The sequence below is a fragment of the Alnus glutinosa genome, chromosome 8 (genome assembly GCF_958979055.1).
Source record: "Alnus glutinosa chromosome 8, dhAlnGlut1.1, whole genome shotgun sequence".
In the NCBI taxonomy this organism is placed as follows: Eukaryota; Viridiplantae; Streptophyta; class Magnoliopsida; order Fagales; family Betulaceae; genus Alnus; species Alnus glutinosa.
The window spans coordinates 9,167,346-9,189,157 of NC_084893.1; the positions used below are offsets into that span (position 1 = coordinate 9,167,346).

The 21,812-nt window shown below is 34.7% G+C and overlaps 1 protein-coding gene across 3 annotated transcripts; it reads right to left on the minus strand.

Moving 5' to 3' along the window:
* Positions 1–2,369: 2,369 nt before the first annotated feature.
* Positions 2,370–12,903, minus strand: LOC133874997 (RHOMBOID-like protein 12, mitochondrial). Of its 3 annotated transcripts, XM_062312961.1 has the most exons (9): positions 12,380–12,902; positions 7,794–7,914; positions 7,285–7,404; positions 5,476–5,586; positions 4,929–4,973; positions 4,075–4,179; positions 3,942–3,983; positions 3,214–3,335; positions 2,370–2,513 (listed from the first exon to the last, which is right to left on the minus strand). In XM_062312961.1, exons 1-8 carry the CDS (start codon positions 12,772–12,774, stop codon positions 3,246–3,248), a joined length of 1,029 nt encoding a protein of 342 aa, XP_062168945.1. In that variant the 5' UTR covers positions 12,775–12,902; the 3' UTR covers positions 2,370–2,513; positions 3,214–3,245. The 3 variants fall into 3 exon arrangements, 2 of the variants coding, with proteins under 2 accessions (XP_062168945.1, XP_062168944.1); XM_062312960.1 differs by lacking the exon at positions 2,370–2,513 and having other exon boundaries at positions 3,055–3,335; XR_009901423.1 differs by lacking the exon at positions 2,370–2,513 and having other exon boundaries at positions 3,239–3,335; positions 4,929–4,987; positions 12,380–12,903.
* Positions 12,904–21,812: the final 8,909 nt, after the last annotated feature.

The window sequence follows — 21,812 nt, forward strand, 5'->3', positions numbered from 1 at the left end:
TAAAACTTGAGTCTTAAGCTACATGTTATCACCCAATAGAATTCTGCCTTTGTACAGTAATAGACCATCACAGAAGGAGTATTTATGAGTATCCAAGCTATTGGAGTGCCATTTAGCAAGCAAATTCGGCAACACCCCATCCTCCTGATATTGATTCTTAATCTCTACAATCCAAGAGGTAGTGGGAATAGATAAAAGAGAAATGCTCACGTTCTCCTCCCAACCTTCTCTCCAAGACAAAGCATCTACAACCTTATTATCCACCCCTTTCTTATATTCCACAGTAAAGCTATACCCTAACAACTTTGTAACCCATTTCTGTTGGAAGGGTGTCCCAACTTTTTGCTCAAGTAAAATTTTGAGACTTTATTGATCAGTTTTCACAATAAAAGTCTAAGGCATCCATTTCTGAATGACCATGACCAACGCAAACAGCTCATTCTCATAAGTAGACATGTGTGAAGCCTCGCCCTTTAAGGCTTTGCTAAGAAAAGCAATGGGGCGATGAGCCTGCATTAAGACAGCGCCAATTCCCAACCCATTAGCATCATATTCGATCACAAAACGTTGGCTAAAGTTGGGAAGAGTCCCGTGGTTCTGTTTAAGAAATCTATAAATAGAGATGAAATGGAAAGGAAAAGAGATGACAGAAACAATGAATGTTTATTGAAATTTGGCAATTCGAGGAGCCAAAACCTCAAGATCCAATCTTCGTTTACAACCAATTGAATGAATGATTTCTCCATTATTTCCCCTATTTAACAAACTACCAGATTCCCGCCAAAAAAGTAACAGAAAAAATGCTCATACATCAAACCAGTAAAATGAAATCATTTACTAAACTTTAATTATCTACAAGAAAACGAAATCTTAAGCTACATAAAACGCATACTCTGTTCCCACGTGCATTGCCAGATCGATGTCTTCATTCTTTGACTGTTTTTTTATTAACACCAAGTGTTAACATCTCCCCTGCTACCTGTGATCCCTTCGTTGTGTGCCTTAGAGCTTATACATCGAGCTCCTTACAACAAACAATCACTTTCAGCAGTGGTCTTACGTTGTTTGGGGGTTGGTGAAAGTAAATCCAATTGGGTTCTTGTGGTGGCTGCCGGCCATCGTTGGTGGGTGTTATTTTTTCGAGGATCTAGTTTCTAGGTTTTCAAGGGTTTGGGTGTTTGAGATCCATTTGATTGGTTTGGTTTGCTCTTTTCAGAGAGAGAGAGAGAGAGATAAAAAATAATAAAAATAAAATAAAATAATATTTAAAGAAAGTAGAGAATATAATAGATAATATGTTGAAGTTTCTACTGAAAAGTTAATAGGTATAATAGGAAAAATGTGTATTTTGAGTAGCTAAAATAACTAGTGTTGCTGGAGATGCTCTTAGCATTCCTAATGAGCTCTTCAAACTTTAGTTAAATTTAAACAGAAAAATCCACTTTTTATATTTTAGGTAGCCACTTTTTAAAAACACAAAACATCAAACTTCCAAAATCTTTCTCTACTCCATTTAAATATTCAAATAAATCTTTCTTTATTCTTGAGATGTACTCACCAACAATAGTGAGCACTGTTCACTCACCAAAACAATAAAAAAACTATTTAATTTCTCTCTCTCTCTCTCTCTCTCACATCACACACAGCCTTCCTTTTGGTCTCTCCCTTGTGCTCACCTCCAAGCTTTAAACCAAGACATCCAATTCTTTGACATTGAGGTTCGGACCTCCAACGTCGTTTTCACCATTAACTCCGATGCAGTGATGGTTCAAGATGCCATTAGCGAGAAGGTGAAGCAAGAAGCTACTTAAAATTTAATTTCTCGGATTAGGCTTTTGGATAACACCTGCTTTTGGTTTCTTTGTTTGTGCAGTTGGGTAATTTCATCCACTACATGGCAACATCTGTGTCTGGATTTGTGATTGGTTTCACTGCTGTGTGACAATTGGGTCTTATAACTCTTGTTGTGGTTCCTCTCATAGCTGTAATTGGCACTATCCACACCACCACATTAGCCAAACTCTCTCACAAGCAAGAAACATTGTAGAACAGGTAAACACAAGGCATCTGTTCATTGTTTGTGGGTCTTCTCTGGGTTTCAACTTGTTGAGACTGATAAAAACTTGCTTTGATGCGAATTTTATCTACTTTTTTGCATCTGGGTGATGCTAATTTCGAGCAAAATTACAGACAATAGAAATCTTTGAAAAACATTATTTAAATGAAATAATGATAGTGAATAATTAAAATGATTAAACTGTTGGAAGTGCTTTAAAATGGTTAAACCAAGGAGTTGCCCCCACCACACAGCCACAACCACTGCATCCATCCAATCTTTCACATTAGCTTGCTGAAAAGTTACCTTGGCAGCAAGCATGTTGCCTGCCCGCATCTTCTGGAAGTGCTAGAAGACAGCAGAATAACTCCCACACCACAAGCAGTATTGGAGATTCGGATCAAGAACATGAAGCCAGAATTGTTAATCCATTGGCAAGGCCTTACATCGACAGAAGCTACATGGGAAGAAGAAGACATGATCAAGGCTCAATTTCCTTAGTTCTTCCTTGGGGACAAGGAAGTTCTTAAGGGAGAGGGATGATACGGTTAGAATCCTAGGGCTTACATGGTAGTATCGTAGCCCCCAAGCCAGCAGTGAATAAGGAGTAGTATCTCCATATTTTCTTTCCCTACATGTTCTAGCTAATAAGTAATAGATTTTCATTAGTTTGTTCTTTCCTAGTTAGTTTTCCTGCATGAAGTAACGACAGCTAGACCTAATGGTTATGTCTTATAACCTAACCGTCTTCTATTCAAGTGTAAACCCTAATGAATAAAGATCATGCTGAATTATTATCAAACCTATAACATCTTTTGGTGTCTTGAAAGTTACGACTCTCTCGAAGTAGCCCATATCCCTTTTTCTTTGTTCCTTTACTATTTGATTGCATCACATGCCACAAACAATTGAATCCAAATAAGCAAAACTCAATCACATAATTGTTATTAAACTTAAAAGAAAAAATAAAATAAATACTGCTTGTGGGAACCATAAAATAAAATAAATGCTGCTAAACATGTTATTTTCTTAATATTTCTTTTGAACCATAAAAGGGAAAATGAATACATTTTCAGCAGTTCTAACCTACCAAATGAAAAGATAAAAGATGTTGATGGAGAATAAAAAAACTACTACAATGGCAATAAATACAATACTCAATCAGGAGTTTGCAGAATTTCTGAAAGATTTAGAAGCGTCCTTTCCGGATTCGTGCCCAGGCTATGGCCGCAACTGCGGCACCTCCCAAGTGTGCCGATCCTGAGATATGGCTATCTCCCTGCAATAATAAAATAACAGCAATTAGATATGGTTACATTCACAATGATCTGGTCTGATGTCCTGCAGTAGGGGCTGTAAGAAATTTAAACTTCCAATATAATTTCGTCACCGAGACGACTATACAGCACACGACAACTCTAACATACTCTCATTTCATTATAACTTCAATATGTTAAACAAAACCTTCTATTATTCCTTTCCTAAGACAGTAGTTTACTCTAACATGTTAACAGTTTTTATATACTCTATAGAAAAGGTCAACTGTGCTGTCAGATAAGAAAACCCATTAAGTGATGATTCTATGAGAACTCATCTTTGACCACCCTTATATCTATTGAATGCCATATCCTAAGATTTGCTTAGCAACCCAAAAAAAAAGAAAAAAAAAGATGGCATATCCACAGGTCACCGTAGTATTTGAAGGTTAACTGAACTTGTATGTCATCCAGCAAGCATGTATTGATTATTACAGTTCTACCACAATATAATCATGACAGTACTCTTAACCTGCTTGAATCCATAGAAACTACTAAAGAATGAGTCGTGTCCAGGAAAATGGTTGGTGAAAAGAAAGTAACAGCCTACAAGAAGAAATCCAACATACCTCTATCATCCTCAAGATATCTTTTCCAATTAGAAAGATTCCCTGAATGATAATTAACCAAAAGGCTTTTTTGTAAGGATGTTCAGAATTAGCCTCACACAATCATATTGACATAACCTAAAAGTGAGCTTACCAGTAAGATGGCAGGGACTGGTATGATAAAGTCGAAATAGAGGGTAGATTTTGGGAAGAGGAATATATCAAGCAACAGAATGGCATTCACAGCTCCACTTGCCCCCTAAACAACACAAGCAGACTTAATAGTCAGATGAATTTCATGTTTCAACAAATGCTCCATGTGAAATTTAGGAACTATCTACATTCCTTCACCATTTTCTAGAAAATCAGAGCATTGGGACGTTTTCTCACAAGGCAATACATGTAAATAATGATATGGTGAAGAGTAGGTACATGTCCATATAAAGCGATCATTTTCTCCAATACTATTATCATGATTCCCATGCATCGACTTATATTTTCAATGCGAAAATGGTCCAACTTATGAAAAACTCCATTTCTAAAGACAAGGAGAACTCCTATAATTAGAGTAATAAAGAAGTGATTTTTCACATGAATAGATATAAATGAGGGATTAGATTATTTATTACTTATTAAAATCTATTCAGAGAAAAAACCCTCATATACTACAAAATAATAAGAGAAAATTTATAAACCAAGTGAAAGTAAAATCAATCCATTTGTTTCACTCACTAGAGTCGATGGAACAAACTAAACTTTTGGCATGGAACTCACATGGAGCGAAGGGAACTCGAATGTTACCAAAAATATGCAAAAGTTTCATTCCAACTGCCTTTAACTAGGTAGAATAATTGGTATAAGACACCAGCAGAGAGCATTTCCCGCAAGACGGAATTTTATTCAGATATAATTAACGAATCATTGCAAGGCATCAGCATTTGTTCAGAGACCAGTTTTGATTAGAAAATATAAGGATCTCAGTATGAAAAAAGGTTGCAAAAAGCATACCAATCCTGGTGTATTTGACGGGTCTTTGTTCCAAAGTTGTTGGCCCTGCAGCAAACAGACTGCGAGATATAGTCACAATGGTGACATTAACAATCTTGTCAAGCAGTTGCCATATGTTATCACAAGCAAAATTGTCGATGGTTGAATATTTAATTTCCAATAAAATGAATGACACGCATTTCTTTAAATGGGAATTGCCAGTGGCCATTGGCAGCACAACCATGTAATATAATCAACCTCTCTAGAACAATTTTTTTTTTTTTCTTCCTTTTCACTTTTCTGATAAGCAACGGAAGTTATTTAAGGACCAGAATAGAAGGCACAATAAATGAGAAATACCAGAAATAAATCGAGTGGACAAGGCATTTACAAATTTTACTTCTAAGTTAAAATATATTTGAATAAGTGCAAAAGATTAATCAAATAAAATTTAGACATACTAGTGCTCAGGGAGAAGTATGTTGGTTCATTCTTTTTATAGCACCTCATCACGTCTTAAATCAATTTCTCCCACTGAAATTCTGGACATTCTTTATAATCAGTGTACCTTTGATGATGAGGCCATATAGGCTTTGTGCACCAAGTAAAAAATTGAACCACCAAGAGCCCCAGCTACGTACAACATAAGCAAAAATTCAGGTCCAAAAGCTCTTCCAATCTGCCAAATGTGAAATATTAGCAGAACAGAAATTGATGAAATATACTAATGGAAAGCAAATAAATTGATGCAGTTAAGACGTTTAAAATTTACAAAGAGATTAATCTTTACAAGGAACAAACAGGAAAAAAAAAAAAAAAAAAAAAAAAAAAAAAAAAAAAAGGAGAAGAAGAAGAAAAGAAAAAGGTAATTTGATTTTTATAATTAAAAAAGTTTAGTATCCCTCAACCAAGTCTAACTTGGTAAAAAAGAGAGCACTCTTGAATGTGAAAAAAAAACTATGAACTATCAACATAGGATATGGTAGTGATAGTCTGATTAGGTTTCTCCATTGCCTATAGGGAAACTTAGACATTCCAAAGATATTAGATCAGTTTATTGGTTTTTATTGAAATCTTAAAATCCCCAATCACAACAAGCACATTTCAATGCTACTAGAAACACAATGGATTCAATTTCCATTGGATGACCAAACATCCACAATATTTTTTTCTGGATTTAAAATCTTAAGCATAAAAGGTTTGTATTTAGTATTTAAATTTATGTACACTTATATAAAGCTTCAAGGAACTGTATACCTCCTATGTGTTTGGAGTTCTCTCTCTTTGATAAAATTTCCTTCGTTTGTCAGAAAACAAAAGCTAAGCTGTGGTCAGAATTAAGCAATGATTATATGATGAATGAAACTTGGGATGATTGTCAAAACCATCCAACTCTTTGGCAAAGGTAAGATTCCCTTTTTGTTTTTCCAAGCAATTTGGTGCTTCACTTTTTTAAAATTAAATGGCTGACTTATAAAGAAAGGAAAAAACCGATAAAATTTTACTGCACAGTAGAAATATATTTGGGATAGTGTATAGTGAAAGTCCTAATGTTATATAAACTAAGTTTGCTAGCAATAAGCTGGCCACATCATACTGGATTATCTATTAAAGATGTATAACTTATATCAAGGAACGATTTTTAGTAGATCAAGCAGATGTGTGCACACACACACAAGGAGCATGGAGAGCCAACCGAAATGCATGCAGTGTAGTAATCTGGCACACCCAAAACAGAAGCAACAAAAATATCGGTTAACACTATTTGTGGAAGAAAAAATTATTTCTGAAGTGTGAAATTCCGATGCATCCCCCAATGAGAAGCTATCAACCATAGCTTCTGGATCTTAACTTCATATGGAAAAATTAAATATAGTTCATTATTTTCACCTAAAGGTATATTGGCTTCTATTAAATTAAAAAAAAATAAAAATAAAGGGAAAACTACATTTACCACCCCTCTAACTACCATCATTTTTGCAATGTCCCCCAATGTTTCAATTTTTGTAATGTCCTCCCAATCTACCATTGGGTTGCAATGTCCCATTCTGTGACTCAAAATGATAAAAATACCCACCATTAGATTTTTTAAAAAAAAGGTATGTCATTTTTTATCTTATGAAGGGTATTTTTGTCATTTTGGGTCATAGAAGAAGGACATTGCAATCCCAATGGTACATTGGGGGAACACTGCAAAAATTCAAACATTGGGGGTAAATGTAGTTAACCCAAAATTAAAGGTTTTTTTTGTAAATTGCAAGATGCAAATACAAAAAACACAAAAAAAAGAAAAAAAAGAAAAAAAAAGAACAAAAGAGAAGAAGGTAAAACAAAGACAAGTCTAATCAAACAAGAAATACAAAGGCAAGTATATTACATTCATTCCGAAGAAGTAAAGCCCGATCATGTTAGAAACAATATGCCCAACATCGATATGACTGAATGCGGAAGTAATCAATGTGTGAAATCGTCCACTTCTAAAATTGTCTAGTGAGATCTGTTCAGAAAACATCAATAAGTCATGAGTTTAGGAAGATATCAAATTAAATAGAACAATTCTTAATTGAAGGATGGTCATTTCCAATGGATCTATCCTTCAACAGCATGCCACCTGGATCCTTTGTTCCATAGTCTTACGTTATAATTAACTAACTTATCCACATCTTTAAATAAAAATCTATATATTCCCTTCTGGAAGCACTTGCTTGTCATTTTATTTAAAATTGTCTAGTCGCTGCTTAACCAGTAGAATTTTACTAGGAATTCCCTCTGTATGCTTCTGGCACAAGACCAATCCAGAGACAGAGTGCCCCACCAAGTAAGAGTATAGGAAACAAAATCTAAACCTGGCATAATTTAGTACACATAGTTTAAAATCGGACTCACCATGAAGTTATTCCTCATAAATTTTGGATCTGCAACCCGCCATAACATAAAAACAGCAACGTTAGCCATAATCAAGCCGTAAACCACACCATCAGTTGTTAGTCCTCGGAACGATGATCTCCTGTAGACAGGAGAAGATAACTTATTGACATAGAAACACTGACACGGCAGTTAACAAGTTATATAAGAGCAGAAGTTTGCCTTTCCAGAAAGGATTATAATAATGAAACCCATCCATTTTTTATGCAGTTAATGTGCAGCAAGGCAAATTTAAAGAACAAATATAGAGTTTTTTTAACCTAAAGCACAGACATAAATTGTCCAAGTATTACAAGGCAACTAATTTCTTGCTTGCTATGGTTTACATTTCCTATCTCAATTTAGGGACTTCGAATGGGTAGAAATAGATAAGTTAACCATTATGAATTTCTCCCTTATTAACAAAGAATAGCCACAAAACTAAGAGATCCTATGATTCCAGAGACTAAGAGAGGAAATTGCAAGAGAATAGAATTGTAATGACCCAACAAAAAGTACTCGTCACATCAGTGTTATTACCTCAAAATGACTAGTCAATTTAGAGCTTTTCTACAATTACTTATAAAACTTAGTTTCACCTAGTAAGTAAGCAATATAGGATTTAGCACCTGTGAGAGTCTTTATAAACAACCCACTATATGTGAGCTACTCATCTCCCTAATATGGGACTGGGGTGTTACAAACACCCCCCCTTAAACCTCTGATGTACTCATCAGGGTCACGTCATGTGGAACTATCAGTACTATATGGCAATATTAGGTGGCTCTAATATCATGTGTAACAACTCTGAGAAAAGCGCTAGCCACATCTGCGCTATCACCCCAAAATGATTAGTCAATTTGGAGCATCTCTATAATCACTTATAAAGCACAGTTTCACCTACTTAGTAAGCAATGTGGGACTTCGCGCCCATGAAGGTCTTTATAAGCCACCCACTCTATATGGGCTACTCATCTCCCCAATATGGAACTAGTGTATCATAAGAATTGACAGGATTAAAACAGTGGCACATTGGCAAAGATCTATTATGAATGTGAAAGACCCAACACGAGTAATCTTTCAAAAGGACAACTGTAGGTGAATTTTTTTTTTTTTAAAAAAAATAAATTAGAATACTAAAGTAACCAAGACGTCAATTGATGAGACATCCAAATATCAATTCAAGGGGCAGAAAAGGTTGGGAGACTACTGCCTATTATAATTTGAACACTTCACATTCCTCAATAGATAACCGTGTTCGATGTTTCCAACGCTAAACTCATTTTTCTTCATCCTTTTTTTTTTTTTTTTTGAAAACAGTGTGCATGTGTGTGTGTGTGTGTGTGTGTGTGTTTAGGGGGGGGGGGGGGGGGGGGGGGGGCACTAGGCGACAACTTTAAAATAGTGTTAATATTATAGCTAACCTCAAAGTACTTGCTTGAATAAGGAGTTGAATTTCCAAAGATACCAATTTCAGACAGTAAGCATGAGCTCTAATCACATCCAGCATACTTGGAATTCAACAGAAGAGCCAAGACACAAATTTGAAAATTGACATATCATCCTTTGTAATATATGAGGTAGGAGATGGTTCTAAAGTGTAGTTTTGGCATGATGTGTAGTGAGGAAATACCTTTGAAGACTTTTTTTCCAGAGCTGTTTACTATTGCATGTGGTAAGGATGTATGGGTGAAGGAGAATATGCAAACACAAAATGGTAACGTTCTTTGAAATATTCTGTTTACTCGACCTGTGCATGATTGGGAGGTGGAAGTGGTCTCCTGATTTTTTGCGTTTTTGTATTCTCTTAAAGGAAGGTATGAAGGAGAGGATAAAATTTGTTGGATCCCTTCGAGAAGGAACTCGTTTGAAGTGAAGTCTTACTATCAGGTTTTATCTACTCTTGTACAATCCATTTTTTCTTGGAAGAGTATTTGGAAAGTTAAGGTTCCCCCGAGACTGGCATTCTTTATGTCGACGGCTATCTATGAATATTATTATGATAGAGTGGTGTTGTATGTGTAAGTCTTGTGGTGAGTCTATCGATAATTTATTCCTGCATTGTAAGGTTGCTACAGAATTGTGAAGCGTGTTGTTGCAGCTTTTTGGTATTGTGTGGGTTACGCTTTGAAGGGTGAGCTAGTTGTTGGGGAGTTGGATGGGACATATGGGTAACCGTATGTCAGTGCAGATTTGGAAAATGGCTTTATTGTGTTTGATGTGGTGTATATGGAGGAAACGGAATGCACATAGTCTTGACGATTATGAGAATGGCTTGCTTAATTTGAAGAAGTTAGTACTACAAACCTTGTATACGTGAAGACTAACGTTGACTACTTTGTTTGATTCTAATTTTTTTTTTATTTTTTAGATTTGTGTTCTTTCTCTATGGATTAGGGATTTCTTGAATACATCTTGTGTACTTTGCGTTGCACCCCTTTGAGCTTTGTTGAAATATACATTATTTATCAAAAAAAACTATATACACATTCAAATTTGATAACAAACTCTCCATATCTTTACCTAGAAAGAGGCATGAAGACACTAAAGGTCTCATATTATTCCCATTTTCATGTCTTCAACACAATCATTGATACTCTGATAAAAGTAAATCTAGTAATCTTCACGACAGGGAAAAGAACACCATGAAACTATTAACTAGGAGTCATTTTCTAAAAGCAAATTTGATTATACACCCAAAATAATCTCATGTTATGCACTACTTTGAAAACAATAATGTTAGTTTGTGTTGGCTGCATTCTGTTTGACAAAATCACTATTATATAATGTTGTGGCAATTAACATTAACACTGACCATTTCAAATAAGCATAGCGCTAGTGATTGAAGTACTAAGACTTCCCCAGCCAGTTGCCGCTAATTGTGTTAGCAATGGTCAGCGTTAATGTTATATGAATGTATCATCCTACACATTGAAAATACTCCTATAACAATTCAAAACTTCTGGGTGAAGAGCATGACGGGGTTGGAAAGCAGTGGGGCAAGATGAGGGTTGTACACAAAATCAAGGAGTTCATGACGAAAATCAGAAAAGCACGTCAACTAACTAAATCAAAACTCTATAACCACTGAAACAAGCAAGTCATTGCAGCATGCAATCTACAAACTCTGAGATTAGTTTGAATGATCCACAATCTAATCATGTCAAATGGTATCATTTCATCCTCTTAAAAGAAGAGGAACGGTCTAAAAATTGTTCTAGGATAAAAAGTCAAAGAGGACTATTCTCCATAACAATATTGATTGAGAAAGTTCAACTATGATTCCATCATAGTTCATTTTATACACTTGATATTCCACACAGTTGTCGGGTGCTTCTTGTTTTGGTTACAATAATGCAACTTATAGTAAAACCAACTTTTTTTTATTCCTCCCTTTCTCGGTATGTCTAAAGCCATTTACCAAATGCATAACATATCTGTGGTCTCAGGGATTGTAGGTGAGTGGTTCCTTCATTTACCCACTTCAAGTTTGAAGAGAAAATCCCATTCCCCATAACCATTTTTCTATTCCTCTCCTTTCTCCTAAACCAAGACATAGTAATTCTTTTAGCATATGTACAGCCATTTGCCAGACATGCAACATGCCAACATATGATTGCACTATTTGCTTCTGTTATGTGTTCTTAGGGAATGTAGATGAGCGGGTCCCTTATTTCATACGCCCACTTCAAATCTGAAAAGAAAATCTCATTTGACACACACTCACATAGACACACATCAATGTTTATGCTGTAACAAGATATCAACATATATATATATGATGGTGATAATCTCAGGAACCAGAAGATAGGGCACAACACGACAAACAATGTACACTGTTGCTCTTTTTGGATTATGGTTCACAATTCAGAAAATTAATACTAGAGATTTACATTTTGAAATTGAACCGTCCAAAATAAATATTACTTTTTAAATTCAAATTTATTTAATCAGAAATTGCAGAGAAATGAGTTTTGGTTTAAAAAGCAGTGCTTTTGGTAAAAACAGAAACAGCAATGGGAGTATCACCTAAATAGAAGGTTTTTGTACAGTCATTTACTTTACTATCTGACACGTATTGTCCTTCCCTGACTTTAATACAGAGGTTTACCCTCACAAATCAAATCAACCACAAAACCAAAAGCAAAAACCCAGAAAAACACTCTACATTCAGCAAAAAGCTGAAGAGTTCACATTCTTATCAGGAAAGCTCACTTTTTTTTTTGGCCAAAAAGTAATGATAAATCGAAGAAACTGAAAAAGTCTAAGGCTATGTTTAAAAAAGTGTTTTGGGTGATGATTTTTGTTTTTAATAAGTATACTGTGTTATTGATTATTTGTAAATAATTTTGTTTTAAGAACTGAAAACAAAAAAGTTTAACAAACGTAGTCTAAATTTCTGATTCACAAATGAGTATGAGGATCTTCACTTCCCGGCAAGGCAAACATTATACTATCTGCAGAGAGAACAAAAGAACATTCAAGAAAAGAAATTACAATTCCTCTTCCACTTTCTTTCAATGTCTAAGCAAACAAACAGGCCCATTAGCACAAAACAAACGCATTACCAGCCACGCCTATGAGAATCAAAACTTGGGTTGAACCGAAAGCTCTGCCGGTGAAATTGAGCTCTAAGAAACCGAACTCTGCAATCTGCAAGACTCTTCCTTGAAAACCTCAAGAGGGTATTTGCTGAATCCAGCAAGAACTGCTTTGCAATCACCGGGTTTGACAGAAACCCGCAAATAATTTTCCCTGAAAAACTGTGCCATGAACGAGACTGGTGGTGAAATGTGTGAGAGCAAAAAGAGTTGAGAAGTTGATTTTGAATTTGGGTATTGGGTTTGGTTATAGAAGAGAGTGGTTTACAAGGGTGAGAATGGAGGAGAGTAAAGGAAGTGGAGGTGTTTGAGAGTTTCTTGGGGATGTTTGAGGCAACTTTGACAGAAAAGAGCCTTTGCATTTTCTGGTTTGAATTGCTTTTGCTTAGGTTTTTTTCTTTGAAGAATTCTTTTCATATACGACGTGGGGACTTGTAATCAAAGAAAGGGACCTCAGGACTTGGGGACGAAGCGGTGATTTTAGTATGAACGGCAAAAGTGACACCTTTTTATACCCAAAAGGACAGATCCTTCACTCCTTTTCTGCTTAACGATTAGACGGAGAGTAACAATTTAGCCCCTTTAACCACCATCGATTATTTGGATGACATTTCAAACTATCAAAGCTTGGATTTCGGCCCCTCAAACTTTCAATTGCTTGTTTTTTAGCCCCCTCCGTTAGTTTGTGCAGTCTAAGTTGACGAAAGTGAGTCATGTGCGCGGCACATGACTCTTTTAGCTGAAAGGTCCGAAAATGCTCCTCTCCTTGTGTTTGAAATTCCTCCCGTTGTTTTGATTCTTGTTTTTCAACAACTTTTCTTCTCCTCGAAACAATTGTTCTCGGCCGATCTCCTACAACTTTTCTTCAGATGGATATCTTCAACCGATACTCGGACCCTCATCCATTTGGGTCTGCCTCCGAGAAGCCGGAGGGTACTTCTTCGTTTGTCGGCACCTCTACTTGCTCGGACGAAGACGTAGTTCTCCTAGCTTCCAGCATGCCCAAGAGGCGCGCGGGCAGGAAGAAATTCAAGGAGACGTGGCGGCTTTGGCGCTTAGGAGAACCTCTGCGTGTCTCAACTTGGCCGACTCGGCGTGGAGTGTGCGCCTGCCGGCTTCGACTGACGCGGGTGAGATAAGAAGGGCGTGGACTTGCCGGATGACATGGAAAGCTCAGGTGGGGTTCCTTTATGGAGCTTCTCAATCTAATCTACGCCGAAAATTCTGTGCTGGCCGGCTCGGCAGCTTGGTCTTCACTGGTTTGGCCTGTAAGATATTATCTCCATATATGGCCTATATGCCACATAAAGAAGTATTTATTAATATTTAATAAATAAATAGTATATACTGTATTACGGTTAGGTAATTTAATTAATTAAATTACCGTAATGGAATATAGAATCGTTTATTATATTTTAATAAACAAATATACGGTATTATGGTTATTTCTATTAATTTAGATTACCGTAAATATGGAATCGTTTATTATATTTTAATAAACAAATATACGGTATTATGGTTAATTTAGATTACCGTAAATATGGAATCGGTTAATTGATTTAAAAAATCAATTAACAATATTGTTTCCTTGATGGAAGGAAACAATACGGTATTTATCATATTTGAGGGTCCCTGACCTAGCCTATAAATTAATAGCCTGTGTACACCATCAGTACGGCAATACAGTCATAGGCATAGGTTAAAAGATCCCTTAGATAATCTTTTCTTGTTCTTCAGATAGATCGTGGAAACGCTTGAGCAAATATGGCTAGAGGTAAGCCTGAATCCTGTCTTATTTGTTTTCCGCTGCGCATGTTAGTTTAAGCAATATGTTTACATATATTCTAACATGTGGTATCAGAGCCAACTTCTATGCTATTTTGTTTAGCAATAAGTTTTTGTTGAATCCATAATTTCTGTGAACATAGTCTGTTTTTTTTGTTCACGTTCGGTTATTAAATCATAGTTTTGTGAACATGTTTTTGTTCAATCCAGTAGATGTTTTGTGAATACAATTAAATTTGTTGTTCACATACGTTTGAAAACTCATAAATTTGATATGGCAATTTTTTTTATTATTATTATCACTATTCTGTGTATTGTGATATACTGCCTATTTTTGAGTTGCCGTAATCTTGATATGGGTATTTTCATAAAGGGGTGACGGCTAGGGTTCCAATTTTTAGGGTTTTCAACCCATCTGGAACATTACGGGTCGGGTTGGTTGGTGACTGGGTAGGGTTTCGACCCATTAAAGTTTCTAGGTTGGATATATTTTCGGGTAGAGTTTTTTTTAAAACCCATGCAGTTTTGGGCCATTTAAGTGGGCTGACCTAGTTTGGGCCAGCACTATACATAGACCTAGAGGCCTGACCCGATTAAGTGGGTTAGCCTAATTGCCCAATACAGTAGCCTATTTGGAATCTTGTGACCCAGAAGCCCAACCCAATATAGTAGCCCATTACAGTAGCATTTAAATAAAATAAAAGATTTGGCTCATATGGGGTTCAAACTTGGGACCTTCATGTCCATAAAGTGACAAGCTTCAAACCATTGAGCTAAGCCTGGTTTTATGCTTTCACATTAAGGTTTTATTATCTTTATTATTTACAGTACTGTGTATTAAAATTATTGTTTATTTAATACATGAATTGATGAATATATTTTTAATTGTTGAATTTATATTGTTTAAATATAAATTGCTTGATGCCTAGACCTAAGAATAATTAACAATACCATATATACTAGTGTGTTTACAGTAATATCTAAGAATGCAATGTCGGGGAAAGTTCTGGCAAGGAAAGTCTTGGGATTTAAGTGTGTCCGGTGTGACCCCCTCCTGGGAGCTCATCTGCTTGCACCTTGGAAAATGCTGTTTACCCCATTTAAGTATTGGTTTGTTATATTCCTGGGGCTATTAAGGGGGCATCTATAAAGTTGTTAGATGTTAATGAAGTCGCAATTATCATAATGATATTGGGGAGCCACAGCATCCCAAATTTGGATGATAATTGCATCAAGATTATACACACGTAATTATCATTATGATCTTGGGGAGCCACAGCATCCCGGTTTTTAATGATAATTACATCAGGATTACACATAAGAACATCATAAAGAATTTTGTTAGATGTTCATAAATTGCAGAGTGATTATTATGATTTTGGAAGAGCCACAGCATCTCGATTTTATAATAATTGCATAAAGATCGTACATGTGAACTTCATATAAAAAAATTAACATCGTCTTGTAATTAATTCATAAATTTAATTACTTATCCCCACAGGGAAGTTTTTATTTTTATGACTTAATTAGAATAAGATAACAAATTTAGTATTGAAAGTAAAATTTCTCTCGGTTGCCCACAGGTACGAAGAATTTTATTTATCAATATTTAAATTTATTAGTCTTATTGATAAAGAGTAAATTTCATGCATGATGCAACCTTTGCCCACAGGTAGGTTGAAATTTACTATTTAAATTGGCATTGGCTAATTTAAAATAAAGTTAACATTGTCTTGTAATTAATTCATAAATTTAATTATTTATCCCCACATGGAAGTTTTTATTTTTATGACTTAATTAGAATAAGATGACAAATTTAGTATTGAAAGTAAAATTTCTCTCGGTTGCCCACAGGTACGGAGAATTTTATTTGTTAATATTTAAATTTGCTTTAGTCTTATTAATAAAGAGTAAATTTCATGCGCGATGCAACCTTTGCCCACAGGTAGATTGAAATTTACTATTTAAATTGGCATTGGCTAATTTAAAATAAAGTTAATTCATAGCATTAAAGTATTTATTTTATTTTTGGGTTATTGCAGCTATTCATATTACTCTACCTTAGTAGTTTTATATTTTTTCTGACTGAAAAATATTAATATGCTTTTTCATTTGGGGTGTTAAAAATTTGGTGCTCCGTGTGGACAAACCACCTACTCCCGCGGAATTAAGTACGCCACGTGAGATTATTAAGCATGAACGGTGGGAGTGATTTAATCACTAAAGTTAGATGTTCATGAAATCTCATGTCACTAAAGTCATCAGGGATTTATTCCTGAATGTTTTAGAGCCAAAGTTTTGTTTAGGAACATTTAGTAAGTTCAAACAAAACTTGGCCAGCACCCTAATAGAAAAAGCTTTAAAGACAAACCTTTTACAGTTTCTAAAGTGTTTATAATCTCATTATGGGAATGAAGGATATTATAGCTTAGCTTAAGTCCATAAAGATTGAGATTTTTTGAGTCATTGTTAGTCTATTTCATTTTTTGAATTCTCTCTTCTAAGTGTAGAATTTTATCTTTTAACACACATAAGGATAAATGGTTAGTAAGTGAACTTCTAACCATGTGTGTTCAAGGATATGAGAGAATTCATAAAGGGTTCACATGGTTACTCATGTCAAGGGAATGACCGATAAATACAATCATGTCCAACACTTAAAGCATGAGAATAAGGTGCCAATAAAGTATTATGGCAATCAAGATACCTATTTCTCATGCAATAAGGAAAATTAAAGGCATATAAAGAAAGATTGCATGAAGTATAAGAAATGACATAAAATAAAGATAATCTCATATATCTAATATGTCGTGAATTTTTTTTAGTGACTCATTCAAATATGTTGTGGATTGATTATGGTTTAACAATCCACATTGTCAACACAAATGCAGATCTTTTTAAAATGAATAACACGTGTTTATAATTGGAGGTTGTTGGGATTTATAGGTTAATTTTAAAATTCAGTTATATTTTTTACCTCAAAAAAAATTATTTATATTCCATAATCTTTTAGAAATTTATTTTCCAGTTTGGTTTGTTAAAAATTTCAATTTTGTTTTAAACTTGAAATTTTTCTTATTATTTGGGTGGAATATTGGTTGGGGTTTATTTAATGTTTATTTAAAATTGACCTACATCCCAATTTTGAAACAAAATTATTTGTTTATTTCTGCATACTGATGTTGACGTAAAGTAGAGTCTTTGAGAATTTAAAAATGCTCTTGTTATGGTTTTGGAGATTGAAATATATCTCCAAACAGAAAATAAAAGTCGGTAATTTACTGACTTTGGTGCTTGTGTGGATTGCATAAGGGAAAGCATACCAACAAGACCATTAGAGGTGCCGAAGAGAGCCTTTTGAGGTTCTTGAGATCATGTACATTGAAAGGTGTTGACCTTTTCATACTCATTGCCTAAATGGTCAAAGATATTTTGATGACCATATAAAGTTTATGTATCTCTATCTTTTAAATATTAAAGCTGGGGTATTGAATGCTTTCAATACCTATAAGGAAGAAGAAGAGAAACAATATGAAGATCATAAGATCTAATATATGCATAGAGTATTAAGGTAAGTACACACAAAAGGGGAAATGATTAGTAATACTAATCTGCTATTACCCTTATAGAGTAAAGCTTTGAAGACCGTTGTGTATATGTTAAACAGGATTCCATCTAAGGTTGTCCTTAAGACACCTTTTAAAGTATAAAATAGATGGAAGCTTAGTTTAAATTATTTACACATATGGGGTTGCCTTGCTAAAGAGAGGACTTATAATCCTCACCTTAGAAAATTAGATTCAAGGACAACCAGCGGATCTTTTATAAGCTATCTAGTAAACTTTAAAGGGTTTTAATGTTTTATTATCCTTCATATAATCCTAGAGTTGTTGATTGTAAAATTTCTAGAGGATGCGAAACCTAGTGGGAGTGCTCATTCACATAAATTGGAATTTGAGGAAGCACTAGAGTTGGCCAAATCTCCTCCTCATAGAGGATGATTAATTGTATTCAGGGAAAATCAGATTGATTATCCTGGGCCACAATCACTTCTAGAACAACCAACTCATACAGAATAGGTTCAAAATCTATTCTCCCATTGCAAAATGCAGAGAAAGTAGAATTAAGAAAAATCCTATAGAATAAGGAGATCAACAATTCTTAGTGATCATGTTGTATATCTCCCAGAGTCTGATGTTGACATTGGACATAAAGATGATCCAAATCGCATGCTATGAGTGGAGAAAACTCCACATAGTGATTCAATGCCATGAAGTAAGAGATAAATCTATGGCTCAAAAGTCAAGCTAGACTCGTAGCCAATGGTTTTACTCATAAAGAAGGCATTGATTATCATGAAACATTCTCTCCAGTGTCTAAGAATGGTTCACCAAGATAATCATAGCATTAGTAGCTCATTTTTTTACCTAGAACTACATCAAATGGATGTGAGAACAACTTTCGAGAATAGGGATTTCAAGTAAGAGGTTTACATGAAATAATTAAAAGGGTTTTATAAATAACAGTCAGAAAGCTTACAAATTAAAGAATTCTATTTATGGGCTGTGATAGATCTCTCATCGGTGATATACTTTTTGCAAGGTTATTATTTTATTGTTTATTGAAAAACCTTGTTAATTAGTATATATACCTTAAGGTCAGTGGGAGTACAATAATCTTTCTAGTCCTATATGTGGATATTATTTTTTTTTGCAAGTGCTGATTTAGGTTTGCTACATAAAGTTCATTTCACAAAACTTTGAAATGAAGGATTTGGGTGAAATCTCTTATGTCTTTTGACATAGGGATTCACAGAGACATAAAGAATATTAACATTGTCTCGGAAGGCCTACATTGAAAAAGTTTTGGGAAGATTTAGAATGAAGGATTATGTACTTTCAGTAGCAAATTAAGAGGGACCAATTAAATACAAATTAATGTCCCAAAAGGTATTGGAATAAGGGCAGATGAAAAGTTTTAAGCGTCTGAATTATACATAACCATATGATTGACAATAAGTATATTGAGTCAATAAAGTGCTGCAAATAAAGTCTTGCAGTATATGCAAGGAACCAAGAAGTACAACTTAACCTAAGGATACACTTTCCATTTGAAGGTGATTAGTTGTTTTGCTGATTGTGTAGATAGTAGAAAGTCTACTTTAGGGTATATATCTTTTTATTGAGAGATATATCTTAAAGATGTAGTATGCAGACTATGGTTGCTACGTCTACCAAGAAAGCTAAAATTCTAACGTGCTATGAATTTAGTACACAGGCATGATGGATGAGACATTTTGTTGAAAGTCTCAATATTGTCGATTTCACAGTTAGACCATAAAGATATTCTGCGATAATTCTACTATAATCTTCTTTTATAAGAATAAAGAGTAGAAGCAGAAGTAAATCGACATCAAGTATCTCAGTACGAGAGATAACATTAAGAGACATAAATGGTCTATTGAGCATATAAGTACTGAATTAATGATTGCGGATCCCATGACTTAAAGTTTACAGGTAAAGAAAGAATAAAGTCATGCGGAATATATGAGACTCATTAATTCATTTTCACTTGGTTTGTCTCTTTTTGGTCTATAGACATAAAGTTATGATAATAAAGATTTTGTGCACATTTGTTATTTTATCCATGAGGATAAATAAAGTTGGACCCGAATGACTTATAGGAAGTTCATTCATAAAGCTTGATTATCCATAAGGTACTCATGTAAGGAGTGTTTTACATTGTGATACATGGAAGGGACGACCTAATTTTATAATGGTTTTACCGCCATGATTCGTGTGGAACATTTCTTATCTGAGTGGGAGGATTCCATAAGTGATTGGCCAAAATAAAGAACCTAATACCATAAGGTTATGTGTCATAAAGGCCAAGTGGGAGAATGTAAGATATTATCTCCATATATGGCCTATATGCCACATAAAGAAGTATTTATTAATATTTAATAAATAAATAGTATATACGGTATTACAGTTAGGTAATTTAATTAATTAAATTACCGTAATGGAATATGGAATCGTTTATTATATTTTAATAAACAAATATACGGTATTATGGTTAATTTAGATTACCGTAAATATGGAATCGGTTAATTGATTTAAAAAATCAATTAACAATATTGTTTCCTTGATGGAAGGAAACAATACGGTATTTACCATATTTGAGGGTTCCTGACCTAACCTATAAATTAATAGCCTGTGTATACCATCAGTACGGCAATACAGTCATAGGCATAGGTTAGAAGATCCCTCAGATAATCTTTTCTTGTTCTTCAGATGGATTGTGGAAACGCTTGAGCAAATATGGCTAGAGGTAAGCTTGAATCCTATCTTATTTGTTTTTCGCTGCGCATGTTAGTTTAAGCAATGTGTTTACATATATTCTAACATGGCTGACGGAAGCATCAAGGCATGGTGAAGAGAGGGGAGCGGTGGCGTGCTGTAGCGAGCACCCAAAAATAAAGCCTTACTTCTAAAAATATAAATGTAGTAGTGCAAGTAAGGGTCGATCTCACGGAGAATAATTAGCCGGATTTTTATGCTACGTGAACAAAGATGGGGGGGGGTTTTGAGTATGGAAATAATTTTAAGAAAAATAACAAAGAAACAATTTAAAATATCAATCAAGTAAGAAAACATTGGTCTAAGTCAACTTCCACCGTCGGAATTTTACAACTGATCATCGATGCAAATATATATCAATTCATACTTGAATATTCACCGTTGGAACTATTTTCCTATCTCTCCTTAGTCGTAGTTAATTAGAAGACAAGCGCTCTAATTAACCCTAACTACTAAACAATCTAAGACAAGCGCTATAGGTTTAATCTAGTAGCAGCCTTAAGAATTAAAGAGATCGATGAAGCGAAACAACACAAGCACAAGCGGTTGCATTTAATTTCGTCGGATGTTCTTCCTAAGATTTAATAATCACTGAGAAGCAGCAAATCATTAAATCTTAGTTGCTTCACAGATTGGAGGGATCAAACAATTACGGATTTGATATCCATCCTAGCAATAGATTGCAACGAATAATAAACTAGTAGTACTCCTAGCAATTAAACGAGACAATCATGGAATTAGGCAAAGAAGAACATCCGATACTCAAAGCATAAATCGAACAATAAAAACAAATTAGATCTCACAGTTTTATTGATTCCGAGGCTTCCGTTTCCTTCGACCAATTATGAAAGTTTAGCCACGCAGGACCATGACTCAAAGAAGTTAGAGAAGAGGGGAGAAGATGGAAGATAGAAGATGTAAGGTAGAAGGTGTGTGGTGTGTGTAATGGTTCCCCCCTTTTATACATGTTTCATCCCATATTCTAGAAACCTAGAAAATCTCCTAAAGAAAGATATTGTAAATACTATCCTAAAATAACAATACACAAATCTACTAATTAAGGAAAATATTAAACATAAAATAAAGGCTAGGATAACTAGGAAGGTGATGATTTCAATGGGGACTTTTGTTGCCATATGCTTTATCGATTTTTTCCTTGTTTAAGTCCCCACAAATCAGCCAAGTATGGAGAGAAAATCAATTTGCCTTGTCATGGAAAGAGATGCTCCTTTCATGTTGTCTTCTTCCGCGTGGTC